This window comes from Micromys minutus (assembly GCF_963924665.1).
Source record: "Micromys minutus genome assembly, chromosome: 8".
Lineage (NCBI taxonomy): Eukaryota > Metazoa > Chordata > Mammalia > Rodentia > Muridae > Micromys > Micromys minutus.
The window spans coordinates 32,933,155-32,955,396 of NC_137977.1; the positions used below are offsets into that span (position 1 = coordinate 32,933,155).

A 22,242-nucleotide genomic window follows, 5' to 3' on the forward strand; every position below is an offset into this window, starting at 1 on the left:
TTTCAGTCTTGAGAGTTAGGTGCATCTTCTCTGACTGTACCTAGACCTGGCAGTCCTCTGCTGTACATGTGTTGGGAACCTCATATCAGCTACCTGGTTGGTGATCCAGTGTCTGAGAGATCTCAGAGGTCTAGGTTAATTGAGACTGCTGGTCCTCCTACAGGGTTGCCCTTCTCCCCAGATTATTATTATTATTATTATTTTATAGTTGTCAAATTTATTTTCATTAGGCTGCCATTTTATGCAGCACTGCTCAGATCCGTGTTTCCTGACATGCGAGAGTTAGCAGTACTAGATCGGTCCTTATAAACCCTGCTTCAGGAGCAGCATGCTAACATGTGACGACTACAGACTTCAGTATCCCAGCCCTACATGGAGTCAGAAGGTTCCGAACAGCTGATTGGGAAGGTAGCCAAGGTGTAGGAAAGACGTCTGTGCTTCCTTTTCAAGGGCAGCCAACTCTTGAACGGTAGGTGCCAGGATATCCACATGGCCTTTATAGTTTCCACCACCAGCCGCCCTTTTCTGACCATATGTAACTTTCCCATCAAATTCATCCACCAGAACCTTTATATCTGGCTCCACCTGGGAAATGGTACAGTTCAAGTGTTCTTCTATCTCAGAAAGTAGCTGCATTTCATTGTACCAGATAGTACAGCCACCATCTTCCTTGAGTCTAGTGTTATAGTATCCCTTCCCACGGTTGCTACATACATGATACCAAACCTTTTCTTTCTCTGTTGCCACCAGGGAAATAGCCAGGCCCATCCTTTCAGCTCGTCCCACTCTGCCAATCCCGTGCACATAGTTCTGCTTCTCATCAGGCAGGGTGACATTTATAACATAAGGAACACCATGGATATCAATTCCTCTAGCAGCTACATCTGTGCAAATCAAGAATCTTATGTCTCCTTTCTTAAATCATTCCAAGTTTTTCTCTCATGAGGCTTTCTGTCACCATGAAGACAAACACATGAGAATTGGTGTCCTTTTTTTATCAGGTCCTCCTCCTTGCTGCATAAAATACTGCTCCAAGTTATCACAGTCAGTCTTGGTTCTCCAGAGGATAATTGCTTGATCCATCTTGTGTTCCTTGATTGCTCGGACAGCATACTCTCCCTTCAGTATTTTAATAGCTTCGGACCACATCTCGGGACTGTTGGCACCAGGTCTCATGTTATCCTTTGCATGTACATCGTCAGTGTGAATGTGGTTCTTCCCCAGCCTTTCCCAGAGCTTGTCAGTTTTTGGGTTCACAGGGACGACGACATGATGCACAGTATCAGGAACAGAATCTTCTCCTTTCAAATCTACCCATGTGGGAAAATGCATTATCTTCTCAGATAGTTTCTTTACATCAAAAGAATGCAGAGTAGCAGAGCAAACAATCACCTGAAGTCTTTTCCCATCAGAAGTAATCTGAGGAATCTGGCTGTGCATCCTGTTAATAAAGTGACAATAACCTTGAGAGAGAAGCCCATCTGCTTCATCCAGAACCAGGAATCTAACTTGAGACAAGTTGAGCTTTCCGGTTGACACCAAATCATCTAATCTTCCTGGAGTTCCGACGACAATGTCAACCCCATTATCCAGAACAGAGAGCTGATCCTGAGCTGCAACACTGCCATTATGAGAAGCTCCTGCAATTTAGGATTATCGATATACTTCTTAAACTGTTTGACGTTGTTCAAGGTTTGCTCAGCTCACTCTGGAGGGTTCCACAATAAGAGCCTTTGGAGCATTAGGGAGAAACTTTGTTTGTGACACCTGTGCATTACCTGTGTGCTGTGATTTGACAATGTAACTATCTGGGGCCTTGGAAAGAGCAACAAAACCATCTTTTGGTGGAAACTTAAATTCTTCTTCACCAAAGTTAAATTTCAGTTCAGCATTCTTCAAAACACAGGCAGGGAAGAGGGCTTGGTTTTTTATATGTGCTGGTATTTCAAATGCCAGACCAAGATCTTTTCCATTCTTAGAGAACTTCACATGCCTTTTATCGATATCTAAGTAACATCCAATGGTATCATGCATAGTGAATTCCTCTCCATAATTATCAAACTGTTTATTAGGAGACTTCTTTCCTGTTCCACCGAAGCCAAATCCAAACTTGTCAGTACCCCTGCATGGTGGACCACCCAACTCTGCATAGCCCTTGGTCATGACAGGATACTTCATAGTAGTGCTTCCCTTTCAGCAGTCTTCTCGTTGATCTGCACCCATGCCACTCCTTCACTTCCCTGCTCTGACAACACAGGCCATCTGACCCAATTGCAAAAGCAGACCCTCTATCATATGGGTTCATCTGCCACTTGTTGAGCACTGAAGCACCAGTTTTAATGGTTGTTTTCCCTTTCTTTCCTTCCTGTTGGTCTTTCAGAGTCTCATACACTATCTGGATAACTGGAATACTAAACACACCAGTTTTTCCGCTTCCTGTTTCTACAACCATAAGTACATCACCTCCTCCTAGGATCAATGGGATTGATTCTGCTTGGATATCAGTTGGTAGACGGAGAAGGCCGCCATCTTCCCATACTCCTCCACTGCCGGCCTGGTCGATCCCTCCTTCCAGACACACCGGGCCCCAGATTATTCCTAATTCAACTATAGGGGTCAGCAGCTTCTGTTGATTGGTTGGGTACAAATATCTGCATCTGACTCTTTCAGCTGCTTGTTGGGTCTTACGGAGAGCAGTCATGATAGGTCCCTTTTTGTGGGCGCTCCATAGCCTCAGTAATAGTGTCAAACCTTGGGGCCTCCCTTGAGCTGGATCTGCCTTTGGTCCTATTGCTGGACCTTCTTTTCCTCAGGCTCTTCTTCATTTCTATCCCTGCAGTTCTTTCAGACAGGAACAATTATGGGTCAGAGATTCGACTGTGCAATAGCAACCCCATCCCTCACTTGATGCCCTGTCTTTCTGCTGGAGGTGGGCTGTACAAGTTCCCTCTCCTCACTGTAGGGCATTTCACCTAGGGTCTCTCCCTCTGAGTCCTGAGAGTCTCACCTCCCAGGTCTCTGGTACATTCTGGAGGGTCCTTCCAACCTCTTACCTCCCAAAGTTGCCTGTTTCTATTCTATTTTTCTGCTGTCCCACAGGGTGTCAGTCCTTTTCCCCCAGCCAATATAGATCATGTTCCCCTCCCCCCTTCCCCCTTTCCCTCCCATGGCCCTCCCACTTTGTGGTTACTTTCTTCTTCTTTTGCATCCTCACTTGGGCCCTTCAGCTTGTTGACCTTTTTGAGTTCTGTGGACTTTATCTTGGGGATTCTGTACTGTTTTCTTTTAACTAGTATCTACTAATTAGTTATTACATACCATGCATGTCCTTTTGTATCTGAGTTACCTCACTCCGATGATATTTTCTGGTTCCATCCATTTGACTGCAAAACTAAGGATGTCTTCGTTCTTAATAACGGAGTAGTATTCCACTGTGTAAATGAACCACAATTTCTGTATTGGTTCTTCTGTCATGGGACATTTAGGTTGTTTCCAGCTTCTGGCCATCACAAATAAAGCTGCTATGAATATAGTGGAGCATGTGCTTCTGGCATGGTGGGGCATCTTTTGGGTCTATTTCCAAGACTGGTATTACTGAGTCCTTAGGTAGATCTATTTCCAATTTTCTGAGGAACCTCCAAATTGATTTCCAGAGTGGTTGTACCAGTTTGCATTCCCACCAGTAATGGAGGAGTATTCCTCTTTCTCCACATCCTTGATAGTATATGTTGTCACCTAAGGTTTTGATCGTAGCCATTCTGATTGGTTTAAGGTGGAATTTCAGGGTCATTTTGATTTGTATTTCTCTGATTACTAATGATTTTGAACATTTCTTTTTTTCTCATTTTTTATTAGATATTCTGTATTTACATTTGAGATGTTATCCCTTTCCCCTGACCCGCTCCCATCCCCCCTCCCCCTCCATTTGTCTTCACAAAGGTTCACTCCCTCCTAAGCACCTTCTCCACCCCATTGCCTTGGCATTCCCCTACATTGGGAAAACCTGCCCTCCCTGGGCCAAAAGTCTCTTCTCACATTGATGCCAGACACTGCTATCCTCAGCTATATATGCAACTGGATCAATAGGTCTCTCAACTCAATGTGTGCACAAAGGTTGGTGTTTTAGTCCATGGGAGTTTCCCATGCGGTTGCAACCCCTTTTGGCTCCTTCAGTCCTTTCTTTAGCACCCTCATCGGGGTCCCCGAGTTCAGTCTGATGGTTAGCTGCAAATATGCTCAACTGTATCTATATGACTCTTGACAGAGTCCCTGAGGAGGCATCTCTATATTGTTCCTTCCAGTACTTTTTGGCATCAGCTATAGTGCTTGGATTTGGTGGCTTCCTATGTGGTTGATCCCTGGGTGAGGCGGCTTCTGAATGATCTGTTCTTCAATCCCTGTTCCTCTATTTCCTCCCATGAGTGTTATGTTCTCCCTTCTAAGAAGGACTGAGGCATCCCCATTTTGGCCTTCCTTCTTTTTGAGAATTTCTTTAGGTGCTTCTCAGCCATTCTGTAATCCTCAGCTGAGAATTCTTTGTTTAGCTCTGTACCCCATTTTAAATAGGATTATTTGATTCTCTAGAATCTAGCTTCTTGAGTTCTTAGTATATATTGAATACTAACCCTCTACCAAATGTTGAACATTTCTTTAGGTACTTCTCAGACATTCAAGGTCCTCTGTTGTAAATTACCAGTTTAAGGTTATACCCCATTTTTTAAATGAGTTCTTTGGGTTTTTTTTTTTTGTTTGTTTTGTTTTGTTTTTGGTGGTTAGCTTCTTGATTTCTTAATATATTTTGGATATTAGCCTTCTATCGGATGTGGGGTTAATGAAGATTTTTTTTGTTTTTTTTTTTTTGTTTTTTTTTTTTTTTTGTTAATGAAGATTTTTTCCCCAATTTATAGGTTCCCAATTTGTAGGTTGCCAGTTTGTCTTATTGACTGTCTTGCCTTACAGAAGCTTTCCAGTTTCATGAGGTCTCATTTATCAATTCTTAATCTTAAGAGTATAAGCCAGTGGAGTTCTCTTTAGAAAATTCCCCCTATGCAAATGAGTTCAAGGCTCTTTCCACTTTCTTTTCTATTAGATTGAGTGTATTTGGTCTCATGTTGAGGTCCTTGATCCGCTTGGACTTGAGATTGATTTGTGCAAGGTGACAAATTTGGGTCTATTTTCACTTTTCTACCTACTGACTGCCAGTTAGACCAGCACCACTTATTGAAGATGCTTTCTTTTTTTCCACTGTATATTTTTTGGCTTATTTGTCAAAGATCAAGTGTGTTTAAGTGTGTGGTTTTATTTCTGGGTCTTCAGTTCTGTTCCATTGATAATTTCAAATCGATTTATCTGTCTGTGGACTAATACCATGCAGTTTTTATCACAGTTGCTCTGCAGTAGAGCTTGAGGTCAGGGATGGTGAACCCCCACCCCAGCTGTTCTTTTATTGTTTAGAATTGTTTTTGCTGTTCCGGGTTTTTTGCCTATCCAGATGAATCTGAGAATTGCTTTTTCCATGTCTTGGAAGAATTGTGTTGGGATGTTGATAGGGATTGCTTGAATCTGTAGATTGCATTGGGTAGGATGGCCATTTTTACTACGTTAATTCTGCGAATCCATGAGCATAGGAGATCTCTCCATTTTCTGAGATCTTCTTTGATTGTTTTCTTGAGAGACTTGAAGTGATTGTTATACAATCTTTTACTTGTTTGGTTAGAGTTACCTCAAGATATTTAATATTATTTGTGGCTATTGTGAAGGGAGTTGTTTCCCTATTTTTTTTCTCGGCATGTTTGTCATTTAGATATTTGATTTATTTGAGTTAATTTTATATCCGGCCACTTTGCTGAAGTTGTTTAACAACTGGAGAAATTCTTTGGTAGAATTTTTGTGGTCACTTACATATACTATCATATTATATGCAAATAATGATCCCTTTATTTCTTCTTTGTGAATTTTTATCCCCTTGATCTCTTTTTGTTGTATTATTCTTCTAGCTAGCACTTTGAGTACTATATTGCATAGATATGGGAGAGTGGGCATCCTTGTCTTGTCCCTGATTTTAGTCGGATTGCTTCAAGTATCAAAATCATTTAATTTGATATTGGTTTGTAGTAAATTGATTTTTATTATGTTTAGGTATGGGTCTTGAATTCCTGATCTCTCCAATTCTTTTAACATGAAGAGATGTTGTATTTTGTCAAATGCTTTTTCTGCATCTAAGAAGATGATCATGTAATTTTTTTCTTTGAGTTTGTTTATATAATGGATTATGTTAATGAATTTTTGTATATTGAACCAACCTTGCATGCCTGGAATGAAGCCTATTTGATCATGGTATATGATAGTTTTGATGTGTTCCTCTATTCACTTTGCAAGAGTTTTATTGAGTATTTTCGCATCAATGTTCATAAGTGAGATTAGTGTGAAGTTATCTTTCTTTGTTGGGTTCTTGTGTGGTTTTAGATATCAGAAAAATTGTGGCTTCAAAGAACAAATTGGGTAGTATTCCTTCTGTTTCTATTTTGTATAATAGTTTGAAGAGTATTGTTATTAGGTCTTTGAAGGTTTTGTAGAATTCTGCACTAAATCCATCTGGTCCTGGGCTTTTATTTGTTGGGAGGTTTTTAATGACTTCTATTTTCTTATAGGTTATGGGCCAGTTAAGATAGTTTATCTGCTCAATTTAACTTTGGTATTCATTTCATATCGATTTTCCAGTTTTGTTGAGCATAGCCTTTTATAGTAGGACCTGATGATTTTTTAAAATTTCCTCCGTTTCTATTGTTATATTTCCCTTTTCTGATTTTGTAAATTTGGATACTGCCTCTGGGCCCTTTAGTTAGGTTGGCTAGGGATTTATCTATCTTGTTGATTCTCTTAAAGAACCAGCTTTTGGTTTTGTTGATTCTTTGTATTGTTCTCCTTGTTTCTATTTGGTTGATTTGGCTCTGAGTTTTACTATTTCCTGCTGTCTACTCCTCTTGGGTGAGTTTGCTTTTTTTTTTTTTCTTTGTTCTAGAGTTCTCAGGTGTGCTGTTAAGTTGCTAGTGTAAGATCTCTCCAGTTTCTTTACCAGGGCAATTAGTGCTATGAATTTTCCCCTTAGCACTGCTTTCATTGTGTCCCATAAATTTAGGTATGATGTGTCAACATTTTCATTAAATTCCAGGAAGTCTTTAGTTTCGTTCTTTATTTCTTCTCTGACCAAGTTATTATTAAAAAGAGAGTTGTTCAGTTTCCACATGTATGTGGGCTTTCTGTTTTTTTTTTTTTTTTTTTTTTTTGTTGCTGTTATTGAAGACCAGCCTTAGGCTCATGGGGTTATTTCAGCCTTCTTGTATTGGTTGAGGGTTGTTTTGTGGCCAATTATGTGGTTGATTTTGGAGAAGGTACCATGAAGAGCTGAAAAGAAGGTTTATTGTTTTGTTTTAGGGTAACATGTTTTGTAAATATCTGTTAAATCCATTTGGTTCATAACCTCTATTAGTTTCACTTGTCTCTGTTTAGTTTTTGTTTAGTTTCTCACATGTCTGTTGGTGAGAGTGGGATGTTAAAGTCTGTGGGATTCAATGTGTGTTTTGAGCTTTAGTAAAGTTTCTGTGAATGTAGGTTGTAGTGGTAAATATTAAAAAGGTGGCTTTAACCTTTTATCCTGCACTGTTGCTGGCTCCCGTGGGGGCCATCTGGTACTGCAGGGATCTCTAACCATCCACAATGGGCTGGGCCCTCTCCCCTTGATCACTAGTTGAGAAAATGCCTTACAGCTGGTTCTCATAGAGGCATTTTCTCAACTGAGACTCCTTTCTCTATGATTACTTCAGCTTGTGCCAAGTTGATACACAACCAGCCAGTACAGATGGCAACTCCAGCCTGTTTCTTGAGACCATGTGCTTGGAAGACCTTTTTCTATCCTTTTACTCTGAGGTAGTGTCTGTCTTTGTTATTGAGATATGTTTCTTATATGCAACAAAATACTGGATCTTGTTTGCATATCCAGTCTGTTAGCTTATGTCTTTTTATAGGTGAGTTGAGTCCATTAATATTGAGAGATATTAAAAACAGATGGCTGTTGTTTCTGGTTATATTTGTTTTTGTAGGTGGCTTTATGTGCTTGTGGTTCTTTCCTTTTGGCTTTGTTGTGAGATGCTTAATATCTTGTCTTTTCTTTGGTGTAGGTACCTTCCTTGTGTTGGAGTTTTCCTTCTAGGATACTTTTAAAGGCTGGATTGGTAGATAGATACTGTTTGAATTTGATTTTGTTCTAGAATATATTTGTTTCTTCATCTATGTTGATTGAGATTTTTGCTGGGTACAGTAGCCTGGGCTGGCATTTGTGTTCTCTTAGAATCTGCATGACCTCTGACCAGGCTCTTCTGGCTTTCAGTCTCTGTTGAGAAGTCTGGTGTAATTCTGATAGATCTACCTTTGTATGTTACTTGGCCCTTTTCCTTTGCAGCTTTTAATATTTTTTTTCTATGCACTTAGTATTTTGATTATTATGTGACAAGAGGATTTTCTTTTCTAGTCCTGTTTGTTTGGTGTTCTATAGGCTTCCTGTACCTTTATGACCATCTTTTTCTTTAGGTTGGGGAAGTTTTCTTCTTTGATTTTGTTGAAGACATTTTCAGGTTCTTTGAGCTGGGAATCTTCTTTCTCCTCTATTCCAATTATTCTTAGATTTGATCTTTCCATTGTGTCATGCTTTTCCTTGATGTTTTGAATTTTCTTTGACAGTTGTGTCAATCTTTTCTAAGTTATCTTCTATACCTGAGATTCTCTTTTCTTTATCTTTTATTCTGTTGATGGTACATCTTTAATTCCTGACCTCTTTCCTAGATTTTCCATTTCCTGGTTTGCCTCCATTTATGTTTGTTTGTTTGTTTTTGTTTTTGTTTCTACTTCCACCTTTAGGTCTTGAACCACTTTATGCAATTCTGTTTTCATGTATTTCTTTAAGAGATTTGTTTTCTCTTTAAGGGCTTCTGTCTCATAACCTTTGTTTTCCTGTATTTCTTTCAGTGAGTTATTTATATCTTCCTTAAAGGTCTCTATTATCTCCATGAGATAGGATTTTAGGTCAGCTTCCTGATTTTCTGGTGTGTTGGTGTATTTAGGGCTTGCTGTGGTAGGAGAACTGGGTTCTGATGTTGCCCACGTATATTGGCTTCTTTCTGTTGCTCATGGTCTTGCCCTTGCCTCTTGCCATCTGGTTATCCCTGGTGTTTGTTGGTCTAGGTGACTCTGTCTAGAGTCTGCTTCTTTTGTCTCTGGGTTGCTTCAGGTCTCCTGGTAGGCCTGTAGCAAACCTCCTGTGGGGCCTTCCAGCTGGAGCATCTTCTGAGGGACAGAGAAGCTGTTGATCTGTTGCCCTGGCTACAGAAGATCTCCTGGGAAGCCTTCAGACTGTTGGGTCTTCAGAGGAGCAGTCAAGTTGTTGTCCTGTGTGAAGCTGTTTTTTTTTTTTTTTTTTTTTTTGGGGGGGGGGGGCTATGGACTGTGGTTCTGTTTCCCTGTGTGCAGCAGAACTCCAGAGAGGCTTTCAGTCTTTTGGGTCAGTTGCCCTGTGTGCCACAGAGCCCCCATGAAGTCTTCAGACTGTGGTATCACTTGCCCAGTTGCCCTGTGTACAGAGGAACTCCTGGGATGCCTTCAAGCTGTGGTGTCCTGAGTGCAGTGGATTTCCTGGGATGCCTCAGGATATGTGGATCAAATGCTTTGAGTGCAGCAGATATTCTGATATGCTTCAGGATATGGCATCTTCTGGGGAGCAGACTAGCTAGTGGTCTGTCCCAGCAGAAAAGACCAGGCAGAAGTGGAGTGGTATTCAGTGGGCGGGAGTTTTGGGATGTGGTGGGTCCCTGAGTCCCAGTGGCAGCTGTGAGACTTCCTGAGGGTTCATACCAAGTGCTCTGAATGTAGCTGATCTTCTGGTATGCCTCAGGATATGGTGTCTTCTGGGGAGCAAAGTAGCTAGCGTTCTGTTTCATTTCCATCAGAAAGGACCAGGCAGAAGGGGCCTTCTTGAGAAATTGTAATAGGATAGTACTTTTATTATTATAAACTTCCAGGGTCCTTTAAATAACCAAAAAGCTCTTTTTTATTCTTTTGCAGATAGTTTTATGCCAAGTATATATAACTTGTGAGCTCTGGGTTTCTGTTTATATTAAAATTTCTATTTATATTAAGTAATTTTTGCTGAATGAAAAGAATATTGTTGAATAGCTTTTTAAAGAGGGTTTGAGTTTTTTAACCACACTTAATGTTTGAATCTTAAGAGTTAGTTTCATAAACTAAGACCATGTAGTTATGAGCTTTTGTTGTTGTTCATCTACTGTCCAAGATTTTCAGAGTTGATGCTTCTGTCGAATATGAGTCACGATGCGTGCCTAAATCAGGTCTCAACACCTGTCCTCAGTAAGCCAATTATAGGTGCAAAGCAGAAAAGGATTGTGTGTGTGTATGTGTTTACATTGGCAAGAAGGATAAAAAGATGCCCTGAAGGGCAAAGGAAGTATACATCTAAGCTGTTCTAGTCAAGGTGTGGTCCTGCCACTGTTAAACCATTCTTGTCTGGATTTCAGACTTCATTCTGGAAGATAGTTTTATAAGCAGCTAGAACTAGTTGAAATCTCTTTCTGGGAGACTTCCCACTCTGGCTAGTGTCTTTTATTTCTCTGAATATGAATGAGGTCAGTAGGGGAAATTCTCATTTCTTTGGGATTCATTGTTTCAATAATCTGATAGACTGAGAGATACAAAGTTTCTCTTTAGAATATACTCTTTTCTGCCAGGGTGGTTAGCATGTGGTTAAGTTAAAAAGAAAACCACAAAATCTTGGTAGTTATCTTGTCTTATTTCTATATCAGTATTTACGAGCAGAATTAGATTATTCTATTACTCTTTTAACTTCAGAATCATCCCATGTTTGTATATCTGTCCCAGGTACACAATATTGGCTCATTTGTTAGCTGAGGTTTGATAATTGTGCTCTGAATATTCCAGTCAACTAAAACTTTAAATAGTCCAGAAAGTGAGTAGTCCTATCATTTTACAGTTCTGAGCCTAGAAAGAGATTAAATGGTGCTGAAGGCAATAGCACTGGAGAGCAGCAGAGTAAAAGTCTGAAGCCAAATCTTAATGATTTCAAAGCTTGGTTTTCACTACATCACACCGCTTGTATAGGCAGGCTGTTCTGTGCCATTGTAGTTAGTTCTCCAGTGGCACCTGTGTGAGCTTAGGAACTTGGTCTTTTTAAATCAACATTATCTGCACATTAAGTAGGTCCAGTCTTTTTTGTAAGAACAAGCAAGTGAAGAGAAGATGTTTGTATACCATTCTCACCAGAATAGTTAGTTACTACTCTTGGTACTAAAACCAGGATGACTACAGGCTGTAAGTTAAAATTGTACAACTAAGGTAGGCACAAATATACTAGACCATTGAAAAGTATGCTTTTCAGTCATAAGTCTACTCACAAAAACCAGATCCAGATAGATGTGATTTAAAAATATTTTTGTTTTCTACTGGGAAATATTTTTCTTGACCTTGTTATATGTAATGGTTTCTTAAATTGAGACCTTCCAACAACAAGAAGCTGTAAAAGAAAAAAAATCAGAAACATTGGACTTTATGGTAAACACTATTTGGAGGGTGAATAGCAAGTCATGACACATACACACACACATACACATAGAGAGAGCACAAATAAAACATAGATATATGAGTCGAGGAAATTGTGTTTAAGTTAGATTTTAAAGAATGAGCAAATATTCTGTGAGTAGAAAAAAAGAAAAGCAAAGGAGAGGGTAGTTCTACTGGTAGAAATAGTACACAGGCTGCTCTGTAAGATGTGCCACATTGTTGGTCTGTGAATTGCATGGTTACAGCAAGGGGACTGCTGTTGAGAGCTCTTTCCCCACAGAATCATCTGCCATGCACTTCAGTTTTCTGTGGTTTTCTCAATTATGTTCAAAGTTCCAGGTGATATGTGATGATAATACTGTGTACTATTTTAGAAGTGGTATTTATAGCTTTTTCTCTCTTACTCTCTACATTGCTTTAGTATGCAGGATAGATGGTATGGTCACTGTAATGTGAAGGCTACTTCTGAGAAAGGTACTTACTCATCTTAACAGGACTCGGAATTATCACATATTCATGGTTATTTATATAGTAAAATAATATCGAGTAAAGTAAGCAAAGACACATGTGAAAACATTAATGTGTAAGAACAAATTGTAAGCTCTCAGGTCCCTTCCCATGGACACAGGACACTCAGCTCCCCGAGGAATACCTGATGACATAGTTTAATCCAGGAAAGTTCATCCTACTTTTAAGTATTAAAGACTTTTTATTATTACATGAATTTGTAGTGCTTGTGTGGCTGACCTTGGTATGTAAGTTAAAGGCCCCTAGGGAAAAAAAGCAGATGTGGAAATCATATTTTTAACTGCTCAGGTTGATAAGGTAAGGCCCAATTACTATATGTTCCAAACTACTTACTATCAGACAGACTATTCTAGAAAGTCAGAGCTTAGTTCTTAGGAGCTGACCAAAGGCAAGTCCTGAAAACAGGTCATTTTGGGATTTGTTTTCAGTTTGAACCTGTGCCTACTGAGGTAACTTCATAAGGAATGTAAGTTACTCAAACTCAGTTCAGTCTGATAATGAGTTCTTGTTCTTTCTCTAATATTTAGTGGTCAGTTACAGTAATTTGCTAGTTAAAAAATAACTGGCGACATTGGATTTTAAAGAAACTTTGATCTGTGTCCATTAAAATTATCTAATAAGCTTTTATCCAAACTCTTTCCTAAAGAAGCCTTATGCGAATATTTAAATGGGTTTTTAAATTATAAATAATGGCACTGATCATATTTAATATTAGTAATTTTCAGAAGTTTGTTTGATATACCAAATATAATTTACCTGAAAGTAACATTTGTTTTTTATTATAGTTTTGAATGTTCAAAAGAAGGTTCTGATAATAGAAATTTTTATGTAATAAGGGTTGCCTACCTTATAGATAATAAGTTTCAACACACTTACCTACTTTTCAAAAATATTCTTTTCTTTTCCTTTTCCATAGGTATTTGTGGAGACATTAGACAAATGTTTTGAAAATGTCTGTGAACTGGATTTAATATTCCATGTAGATAAGGTACTGTTTCATTTTCTATATTGTCAACTATTTTACCTTTTTTCTTAGGAAAAGCGTTAATTTGCATTTGCCAGAGTAAAATGGCATTTAATGAGCAGTGATTTTTATTCAGGTCAATTACTTTTACCATGCACTAAGCCACTGTGCTTGCAGGAAAGTAGTGAGACTGCCCTAGAGGAGTTCATGTCTAGAAGAGGAAATGGTACGGGCATAGTATTGGTGGAAACGTAGTTGCCTCTGCCCGGGGTTCTGTGGTGGAGGAAATCATATTTAAACTAGGTTATAAAAATGGATAAAAGTTCTATGAACAGAAAAGCAGAGAACCACACTGGCAGGAATAAAATACAGGCTGTTCTGTAAGGAGGATTTGATTTGATCAGGAGGACTAATTTTGAAGATGAGCTGTTATAGCCTTGGACTTTGGACTTTATTCTGAAGCAGTTCACTATTTTAAACAAGCCTCTTGGCAGTTTGTTTGTATGTGTTTAGGGGAAGAGCCCCCTCGCAGCATAGAGTTAGGTCTGTAGGCATTGAGTTTTAAAGCAATCGCATTAAGAGCTTGTTGGAATAGTCAAATGGGAATTTCCACCAAGGGAAACTAAAGAAAGATTTGGTCTGAGTTAATGACTATTAAAAGCCAAGAAGGAAATTGTGAGGTTTAGCCAGGAAGGGTGGGGAGAGGGAGGGGGTGGAGGAGAGAGGGAGAGAGGGAGGGAGGGAGAGTGTATGTTTTGTCTACATGTATTCATGTATACTACATGTATGTGTGTATCTGGGTATCTGGTTGGATTTCCCAGAACTGGAGTTGCAGACAGTTGTGAGATGACATGTGGGGTGCTTGTTGACCCTGGGTCCTACGAATGAGCAGCCAGTGCGCTTAATCTCTGAGCCATGTCTCTAACTCCTCGTTATTTCTGAGGAAGAGTTCATTCACATCCTGGACACAATGAAGAGAAACATTAATTTAATGATTTATCTATTTCATGAATTGTTTTCAACAATTATAAATTTTTTATTTCTGTGGGTTTGACTGTAGGTGAATGAAACTTCCAGGAAGTGATAATTCAGAGGAGAGAGAATTGTGTAGTTAATATTTATCACTTATTTTAGTCACTTTTATAGATTGTTCTAGTCAATCCTGTCAGTAATCTTGTAGAGAACTGGTATTGTCTCTGTTTCTAACTCTTAACTTCTAACTCCTAATTTTTAAACTTAAGACCTACATTGGTTGTGTAATTGCTGAAGTTCATAGTACTGGTGAGAATGGACTTTCAGCTTTCATTACAGATTATTTCACTAGTTTTTAAAACAAAAACTACTGAAACAGAAACTTTTGTAGTAACTTGTCTGTTCATATTACTTTTCTCTTTTAGGTTCATAATATTCTTGCAGAAATGGTGATGGGGGGAATGGTATTGGAGACCAACATGAATGAGATTGTCACGCAAATTGATGCACAAAACAAACTGGAAAAATCTGAGGTAAGACTGGAAGATGCTCTAGTTAGTGAGGGTTCTGAGCATGGCCATGAGCTGTTTTTACTTACAACTCTGTAGCTGTCACTGCTTGTCCTTCAGTGTCAATCTTTAGGTACAGCTGGAGTGCCCGCCCATTCAAGTTCAGAAAATGAGAATGCAAACTTTAGTTTGTCAAAATGTTCCAAGACTGCTAATCTCCAAGTAGCAAAGCCTTCCGTATGGTTTCAAGCTGTTTCTGGAGGGGAAAGGAGAGGAATAGCATTGTTCCGAGGAAGCCATGATCTGTAAAAGGTCAAACTGCATATGGAGACAGAGATTTAGCACCTTAATCTTTTTTAGATCCTTGCCAAAGACCAATGACAAGTTTGTTAAGTTCCATAGTTTATACGTTAACACATACATTTTATTGTGTTAGGGAAACTGTTTGTGGCTAACTCTGTGCTGTTAGATAGGTTGAGTAAGGATATTTGCACTTCTCTTTAGAACTTTAGTCACTCCTCTCAAGAGCTAGGCTTCAGATCAGTGGCAGGCGCTGCATCTGGACTGTGTACGTTCACATTATTTACTTAGGGCACAAGTTTAGAAGGATGAGCAGTTTTGGTACCTTATTCGGTATTGCATTTATTTGAAGACACTTTTATTTGAGACAGTCTTACTGTGTTATCCTGGCTGGCCTGACATTCACAGAGATCCACCTGTCTCTGTCTCCTGAGTATTGGAATTTTAAAGCATGGTACCATACCCAGCCTTTTAGGGTGCGCTTACATTTTATAACTAAGATTGGGAATAAAACAAAACAACAACCAACACACTGATTATTAGTGGAAGTTCAAACACTTGGTCAGTTTCAAGTCAATATTACTATAAAAGGAGTAGAATTACTACACTAATATACAACAGGTGAGTTCTGAAAAATATCTTGTTTGTATTTAAAGTTCAGTTTGATATACTTTTATACTCATTTTAATTTAAGAAAATGCAGGATATGAGCCAGAAAAAGTTGAAGCTCCTAATAAAAACACTTTCCTGTATTTTAAAATAAAAGTGTCTTCCATTTCTCTTTATCTCATTTTGCCATCCCTATTGGTTTCCAAAGAGACACTTGTGATGGGATGAAGAACTTAAAGACAGTACCCATAAAGTAACTGCATCGGAGATGTTCTGCACCTGTTTCTACATTACTGACTTTTGAAAGCAGAAAACATGCAGTATATTATTAGAGAAAGTTTTGTGTTAGATCAAGGAAAAGAACAGTGTTATTCAGTATATTTATTTGTAACATTATTCAGTACAGTAAAAAAAAAACCATTGAATTTATCATTTAAAGTTTTAAAATGTTGACTTGAAATGTATGCAAATTGTTCAGCATTGCTTCACAAAACTACATAAGTACAGTGTTTAAATACCAGGGCCACAGTAACATAATGCCTCCCTGGTTGGTCTAAAGTATAGGGTTAATTTGTGAACTCTGTAATCTATAAACACACACTAGTCACATGACTGGTTTTTCACATTTTAGGTCTTCATTTCTTATTAAGTGGTGGTCCCTCCTTTCCTCCTCTTTCATTCCTTCCTTCCTTCCTTTTTTCCTTTTATTCCTCCTGTTTCCTTTTGCACTACATAGGGTTTTGAATAGTATTTATAAAAGTCATGAGTAAGAAGTAAATTTTGGATCTTCGGTTTTTGATTTTCCAGTAGACTATATTAATAAGACATTTTTTCTTACATATGGAGAGTGGCAAGATGCAGATTTTTCTGTGAGAATGCTATAGTTTTATAAAATTACTATGCAGAAAAATTTTCACAGGTCGAATATTGTTTAAGTAGTTTAGAATATTGATAAATGCTTCTAATGGTCATCCATTGGCCATGTTTTAATATATATAATCAGCTGTTATCCTCTGTTAAATTAGTATTTTTCTATGTGCATGTACTTTGCAAGAAGATATGGTTTAATCAGATAAGGATTAAACCACCAAATTATGTTATACCCTATTTCTTGAAATAGTGTTAAATTATATTATAAAGTCGTCATTAACTTAACTGTATTTTCAATGTTTGGAAGACCACACACTAAAATTCAAGTCTTCATATCTTCAAGTTCAAGTCTTCAAGAATTCAAATCTTAAATTTTTTTAGTTAATCTCAGGTATGTAGACCTAACCAGCCAGGTGGCTCCACAGACTAATCCAAAATTACTTGAGAGCAAAGTTTTAATTTCTTAGTAAATTCTAGTTAAATTATTATAAATCAATAACAAGGAAGACATACTAAATTTTTGATTGGTAGAAAGAATTGATCATATTTTTTAAATTTTTTAAAGATTTATTTATTTAGTTATTGTATATAAGTATATTGTAGATTTCTTCAGACACACCAGAAGAGGGCATCAGATCCCATTACAGATGGTTGTGAGCTACCATGTGGTTGTTGGGAATTGAACTCAGGACCTCTGGAAGAACAGTCAGTGCTCTTAACCATTGAGTCATCTCTCCAGCCCATATTTTTAAAATTTACATGAGCTACTTTAGGATTATCTTCTAACTTTTGAAAAATCACCCTGAATATAATTAATTTATGGTACTTAAAGTATGAAATTATCTAGGTTACCTAATTTAATAATTAAGTATGGTGACCATTTTGATAATGAAGTATTGTGACTTTAAGGCAGTGAGTTTCCAGTGGTGGAAGAAAGTGACCAGCTTAAATCCTAGTGTCTAGACAGGTAGAAGGACAGGTCTGCTCCATCCTGAAGGAGGAGAGAGGCAAAGGCATGCACAGTGTACTTTCATCTATTGTGACTTGATAGGAAAAAATGGTTTATTGTTTCTTTGGGAGTTTGGGAAAGGAGGGTTTATGCTGGGATGTTGGGTTGGTTTTGGGAAGCTTGAGAGTCACCCAGTAATTCTGGGGGTGGTAGAGGGATGGGGTGGGAGACTTGTTGGAATTATGTATTTCATGTTATTCTTAAGGGTGGATAAATGGATCTGAATTTAGTTACTACTTTTTAAGTCAGTCCTCCTTTTTTCTTGAACATCCTGATCTTTCTAGCTCTTTCCATTCTTCTCTCTTACAGACCTTTATCTTTCAGTCTCCCAGACAGGACAGGTAGACAAGGTATTGCTGACTTTGAGAAAACGTATTAACAAAGGGAAAGCAAAATGATGTCGAAGGCAATTACTTTTTAGGCCAGACTCAAAAATTCTTTGTGTTAATGAACCCATATAGTCCCTGTAGCCTATTTTCCATTCTAGTTTCTCCTTGTAGTTTTTCCATCTTTTATTGGACGTAGTGTATTTTACTAGTATATCATTGGCGTCATGTTTGTTCTGTTTTGTCTGCCTGCATTGTAAAAGGAACTTTTTAATTCTTTGTTTTACTTTTTTACGAAAACATGGTCATTTAATTAAAAAATTACATTTGTAGAAATGACAGTTTATATATAAAAGCTAATTTGAGCATCCCCTTAGCAGAACCAGTCTCATTTTAACTCTGGCAATATAGATAGAGATACATAGATATGCCTGTATTTTTAAACAAATTATCTACATTAAGTTTCTAACAAAATTACTTTCTGGGTCTTGGAAACTGTGAAATTGAAAGCAAAAAGCTGAACCTTTTGAGTTTTCCATACAAAGTTGGAAGCAGTGAAGGTTTACAATAATGACTGTTAAATAAGTAATTAAAAACTCTTTCCTTGTAAAATGGTTTTCAGTTCCAAAATCTTAACAGAATTGCTTTTACAGTTTTGACCTACGGGTACATAGTAACAGTGGCTAACAAAAAGACTAAACTTTTAAAAGATGAATGGGATCTAAAAGTAAAATTATACATACCAAAATTCCAAACATCCAAACACATTGTGTTTATAAAGCCTACTGGCAAGTATTGGAAAAGTTTTAAATAAACTTCTAGATTTACCAAACTACTTTTTCTTGTTTATGCCACACAGATACACATACCCACAACTCCCACCCACCCACTTACCTTAAAACATACACACAAATAACACACACCTTTGGTTGTTTCATAACCTTAGCAGTGAATTACTGTTTAAAAAGGTTTATGGTGGTGATGATGATGAGCACTTTTCTGTTTGTGGGTTTTTTTTTTTTTTTTTAAGTAAAATCATTTCTGGAAAAAAATAGTTAGGATGGTTATAACCTTCCGATTGAAAATTTCCACATTTATGGGAGACAACGTACTCTATAAGCTAACCGTTGTTAGCTTCCTGCTGGACTAGAAAAGCCTTCTTGAGAGTCTGGCACTGTCTTTAGCCATGACGTTACCAGTCTGGATGGGCTTGAGAAACAGTGGTGCACACTAACCATTAATGCTCATTATTATCATTTTGTCTTATGAGCTTATGGGCTATCACTATGTAGTTCTCATGCAACTTTTGGCCCCTTTATCTAAGTCTTGTTTTCTGGTATGGAAAATATTTAATGACCTCTGCATTGATCTCTTCATTGATTGACCACCAGCAGTTTCTATGTTCCAGTAATAACTTGTAAAAGAGACAATAACCACTTATGTCTTTTAACTTTTCTTCCTAAAACTAGTAATTGAGCTTAAATATCTGTTTCAAAAAGAGTAGGGGATATAAATGTGGGAAGGTTAGCACATGAATAAATACTTTTCCCTTAACTTGATAGAAACATTTATTTATTGAGTATTTTTACAGAATTACTATGAGGACCCCTGAGGTCACGTGCTATGTTTAGACCTGCCTATACTCATGAATGTTATCAGTCTGCTCTATTATTTCTCAAAGGGAGATTCTCGGTCACAGACTAAACCTGTGGGGCCAGGTGTGGTTGCACACACCCTTATTCCCAGGACTTGGGAAGCAGAAGCAAGCAGAGTTCAAAGCCAGTCTGCTTTTCATGGAGAACAACCAGCTAGCATTACTTAAAGAGAGAGAGAGAGACAGAAGTTAAGACTGAAATTGAATATATAAGTTAATTGCTTTAGGGTTTAAAAGCTTTTGAAATTTTGTGTTAAAATTGTTTATAAATTACTAAAAGTCAGGCTCACTGGATTTCTAATGTGTTTGTAATTGTGACTTAGCATTGCCTTCAAAGCAAGAAACAAGCTTGTTTTGTCTTGCTTGGTTTTTGTTTTGTTTTGTTTTGAGGCATAGTTTGACAATATAAGTCAGGTTGGTTTTTCATTGAGTTCTGGGATTACAGGTGTGTGCCACTGTGCCCTGCAAGAACAAAGTTATACAAATTCCCAAATGAAAAGTTAATCTACTTCACATTAATAAATGAAAAGATTTTGGATTTTCTGTTTTACTAAAAATTAATTTAAATTAAATTAAATTAATTAATAATGTTATTATTTTGTTAATGATTTTGAGTCTGAAACCATTTAATACCATGTTTATTATGTTGGTCTTTTTGATTTGGCTGGTAGGTCAAAATTACAAATGTTTGTATAGCAGTTTCTAGAAGAAAGGGTAAAGAAAGACTTCAGTTTGTATAGATTATTCCAACTACCATCTTATAATGCTCTATTTCAAGCTTGAAGAAAATCCTTTATGGTGGTAGGATGGTATTTTATATGTTCTGAAATAATAAGTACATAAACTATTAATTTCTGTTTCCCTTCAAGAAAATTAATTATTGCATGAGGAAAAGGAAGTTTTCAGGTTCTTTCAAATATATTTTAGCAATGCTGCTTTTTCAGTTTTGCTTGCACATATTTTGTTTATTTTTGGGTCTGGCAACTTAAAACCAAAACCAAAACCAAATCATATCCATCCATTACTATCTTCGTGATTCAGGTGCTTGAAATTCCCAAGAGTATGTCTGTACAAGTCTTCTATCTGTTTGGCCTCATTTTGGTATACCTGCAGACTTCATTTTGTTTTCTTTCTCTTAATTCTATTAATTTATTTAACCTCATGGGAGAGAAAACATGGCCATTCTTTTCTCTATGGCACTTCATTCTTCCATCCAGTTCATACTCTTAGCTGCTTTGGATTCATATATTTGTTTTTGTTAGTGGAGTGGCCGCTGCTTAGCTGCCATGGTAGTGCGCTAGTGTACCAGATGGAAACAAGTTATTTCTCCAGTAGAACTTCATTCTTCTTATCTTTGCTTTGTGTCCACTATGCAATTGTAAATCTTTACCAGCAATGCTGTACTGTCTAGAATAGCTTATTTTTTACATTTAAATTTTTTATATATGTACCACTAAAAAGTGAAGTGAACTTAATTTCTGTAAATGTTACTGTTGGAAAAGTTAGTAAGGTACCTGTTTGCTTTGAGTACATCTTCAAAAAAAAAAGAAGAAAATAAACAAGATGAAAATTACTTTCACCTGTGCCAGAAAACTGATTTCCTAATGGGAAATTACCTTTTCCATATTTTATGATTTAGTAAAACTATTTCAGACTTACAGTCAAGGATGTCTGAAAATGAAGTTTATTTTCTGTTTTGGTGTTATATGAGTAACACAGCCTTTTTGTTTAAGTTATAATTTATCTTCAAACATCTATGATTCATATAAGCTTTATGAAATGATAAGTAGGCCTGTTTTTTAATTTATATTCTGCAGAATCTGATCTCTTTGAATATTTGCTTAATTAAAATAAAAATATATATTTCATTGTTTACTAGCATTTACTTTTCTGATATACCTACTACACAAAAGCATTGAACATGCTTGAGAAATAATTTGATTCTGCTAATTCATCTGCGTGTTCTAAGTAGTCCCCATCCTCTGCATGTCTATGGCTTGCTGCGTATGTTTAGAAGAGGTCTAGAATGTTGCACTTAGAAACTTCTGGTTTTGCACAGCACTATGTGGCATATATATGCCATTGATATCAGTTTCTGTGGTGACTTTGTATATTTTAATTAGTAGCTAAGAGTTGAAACTATCTTTGGTCACAAACAGCTTAATGAAATGTAACAAGATGTTTTTCTTTTTCTTTGCCTGAGCTCAGCTATACATATGGTATTCTAGAAAACAAGGCTTCACGATAGTGGAAATTAGGGCTCCTGTTTATAAAGGTAAACTATAAAATGAGCAAAATAAGGCACATTCTTTCACAATAATATCTTTTAAAAATTTATACCTTTAAAATATTTACATTCAAATACTTTTCCTTAGTCAACTTTTCATATGTAATTCTTTATGGAAAGCCCATACTTAAATAGTAGCAAATTAATCTGGGAATTTGAAAACTTACCAAGTCTTTTACCTGGAAAAATTATGATAGTTCCAGATGCCTACAATTTTGAAATAATTCCTCTTCCCTTGCAGACGACATGCTCTTGGGAAAGGAAAACTTACAGGATGGTAACCATATTTGAACTGAATTTTTTGATCCCGAGTCATTCTAAATTTCAATAGCTAGGACTTTTACTTGAAATTATCAAATTAAAAATCCTTTTGAATATGACATATATTCAGTTATATTATTCTGAAAATGTGGTATTAGTTGTATATTTAACATCCTTGGGTGTGGGTGGGAAGGAAGTGATATATACCATAAACCTCATTGTTTCAGGTAGGTACAAATGAAAAAGTCAATCAACTTTTCAATCTTGCATCAAAAACAACCTTCATTAAGTTACAGAATTTGAATTATCC

The 22,242-nt window shown here is 37.1% G+C and overlaps 1 protein-coding gene and 1 pseudogene across 3 annotated transcripts in view; one reads left to right on the forward strand and one right to left on the reverse strand.

The window, feature by feature from the left end:
- Positions 1 to 22,242, forward strand: part of AP3S1 (adaptor related protein complex 3 subunit sigma 1) — a 53,106-nt gene that overhangs the window by 28,782 nt on the left and 2,082 nt on the right. The window contains exons 4-6 of one of the 2 annotated variants that reach the window (XM_080919716.1): positions 13,088 to 13,159; positions 14,533 to 14,640; positions 17,714 to 17,754. In XM_080919716.1, the coding sequence (XP_080775842.1) occupies positions 13,088 to 13,159; positions 14,533 to 14,640; positions 17,714 to 17,749 (216 nt within the window). In that variant the 3' untranslated portion in view covers positions 17,750 to 17,754. The remainder of the gene's footprint in view (positions 1 to 13,087; positions 13,160 to 14,532; positions 14,641 to 17,713; positions 17,755 to 22,242) is intronic. The other variant, XM_080919715.1, reaches the window with a different exon arrangement.
- Positions 379 to 4,714, reverse strand: LOC308423709 (ATP-dependent RNA helicase DDX1-like; annotated as a pseudogene). Its single transcript has 2 exons — positions 4,694 to 4,714; positions 379 to 2,626 (listed from the first exon to the last, which is right to left on the reverse strand). The product of its transcript is annotated as an ATP-dependent RNA helicase DDX1-like (transcript).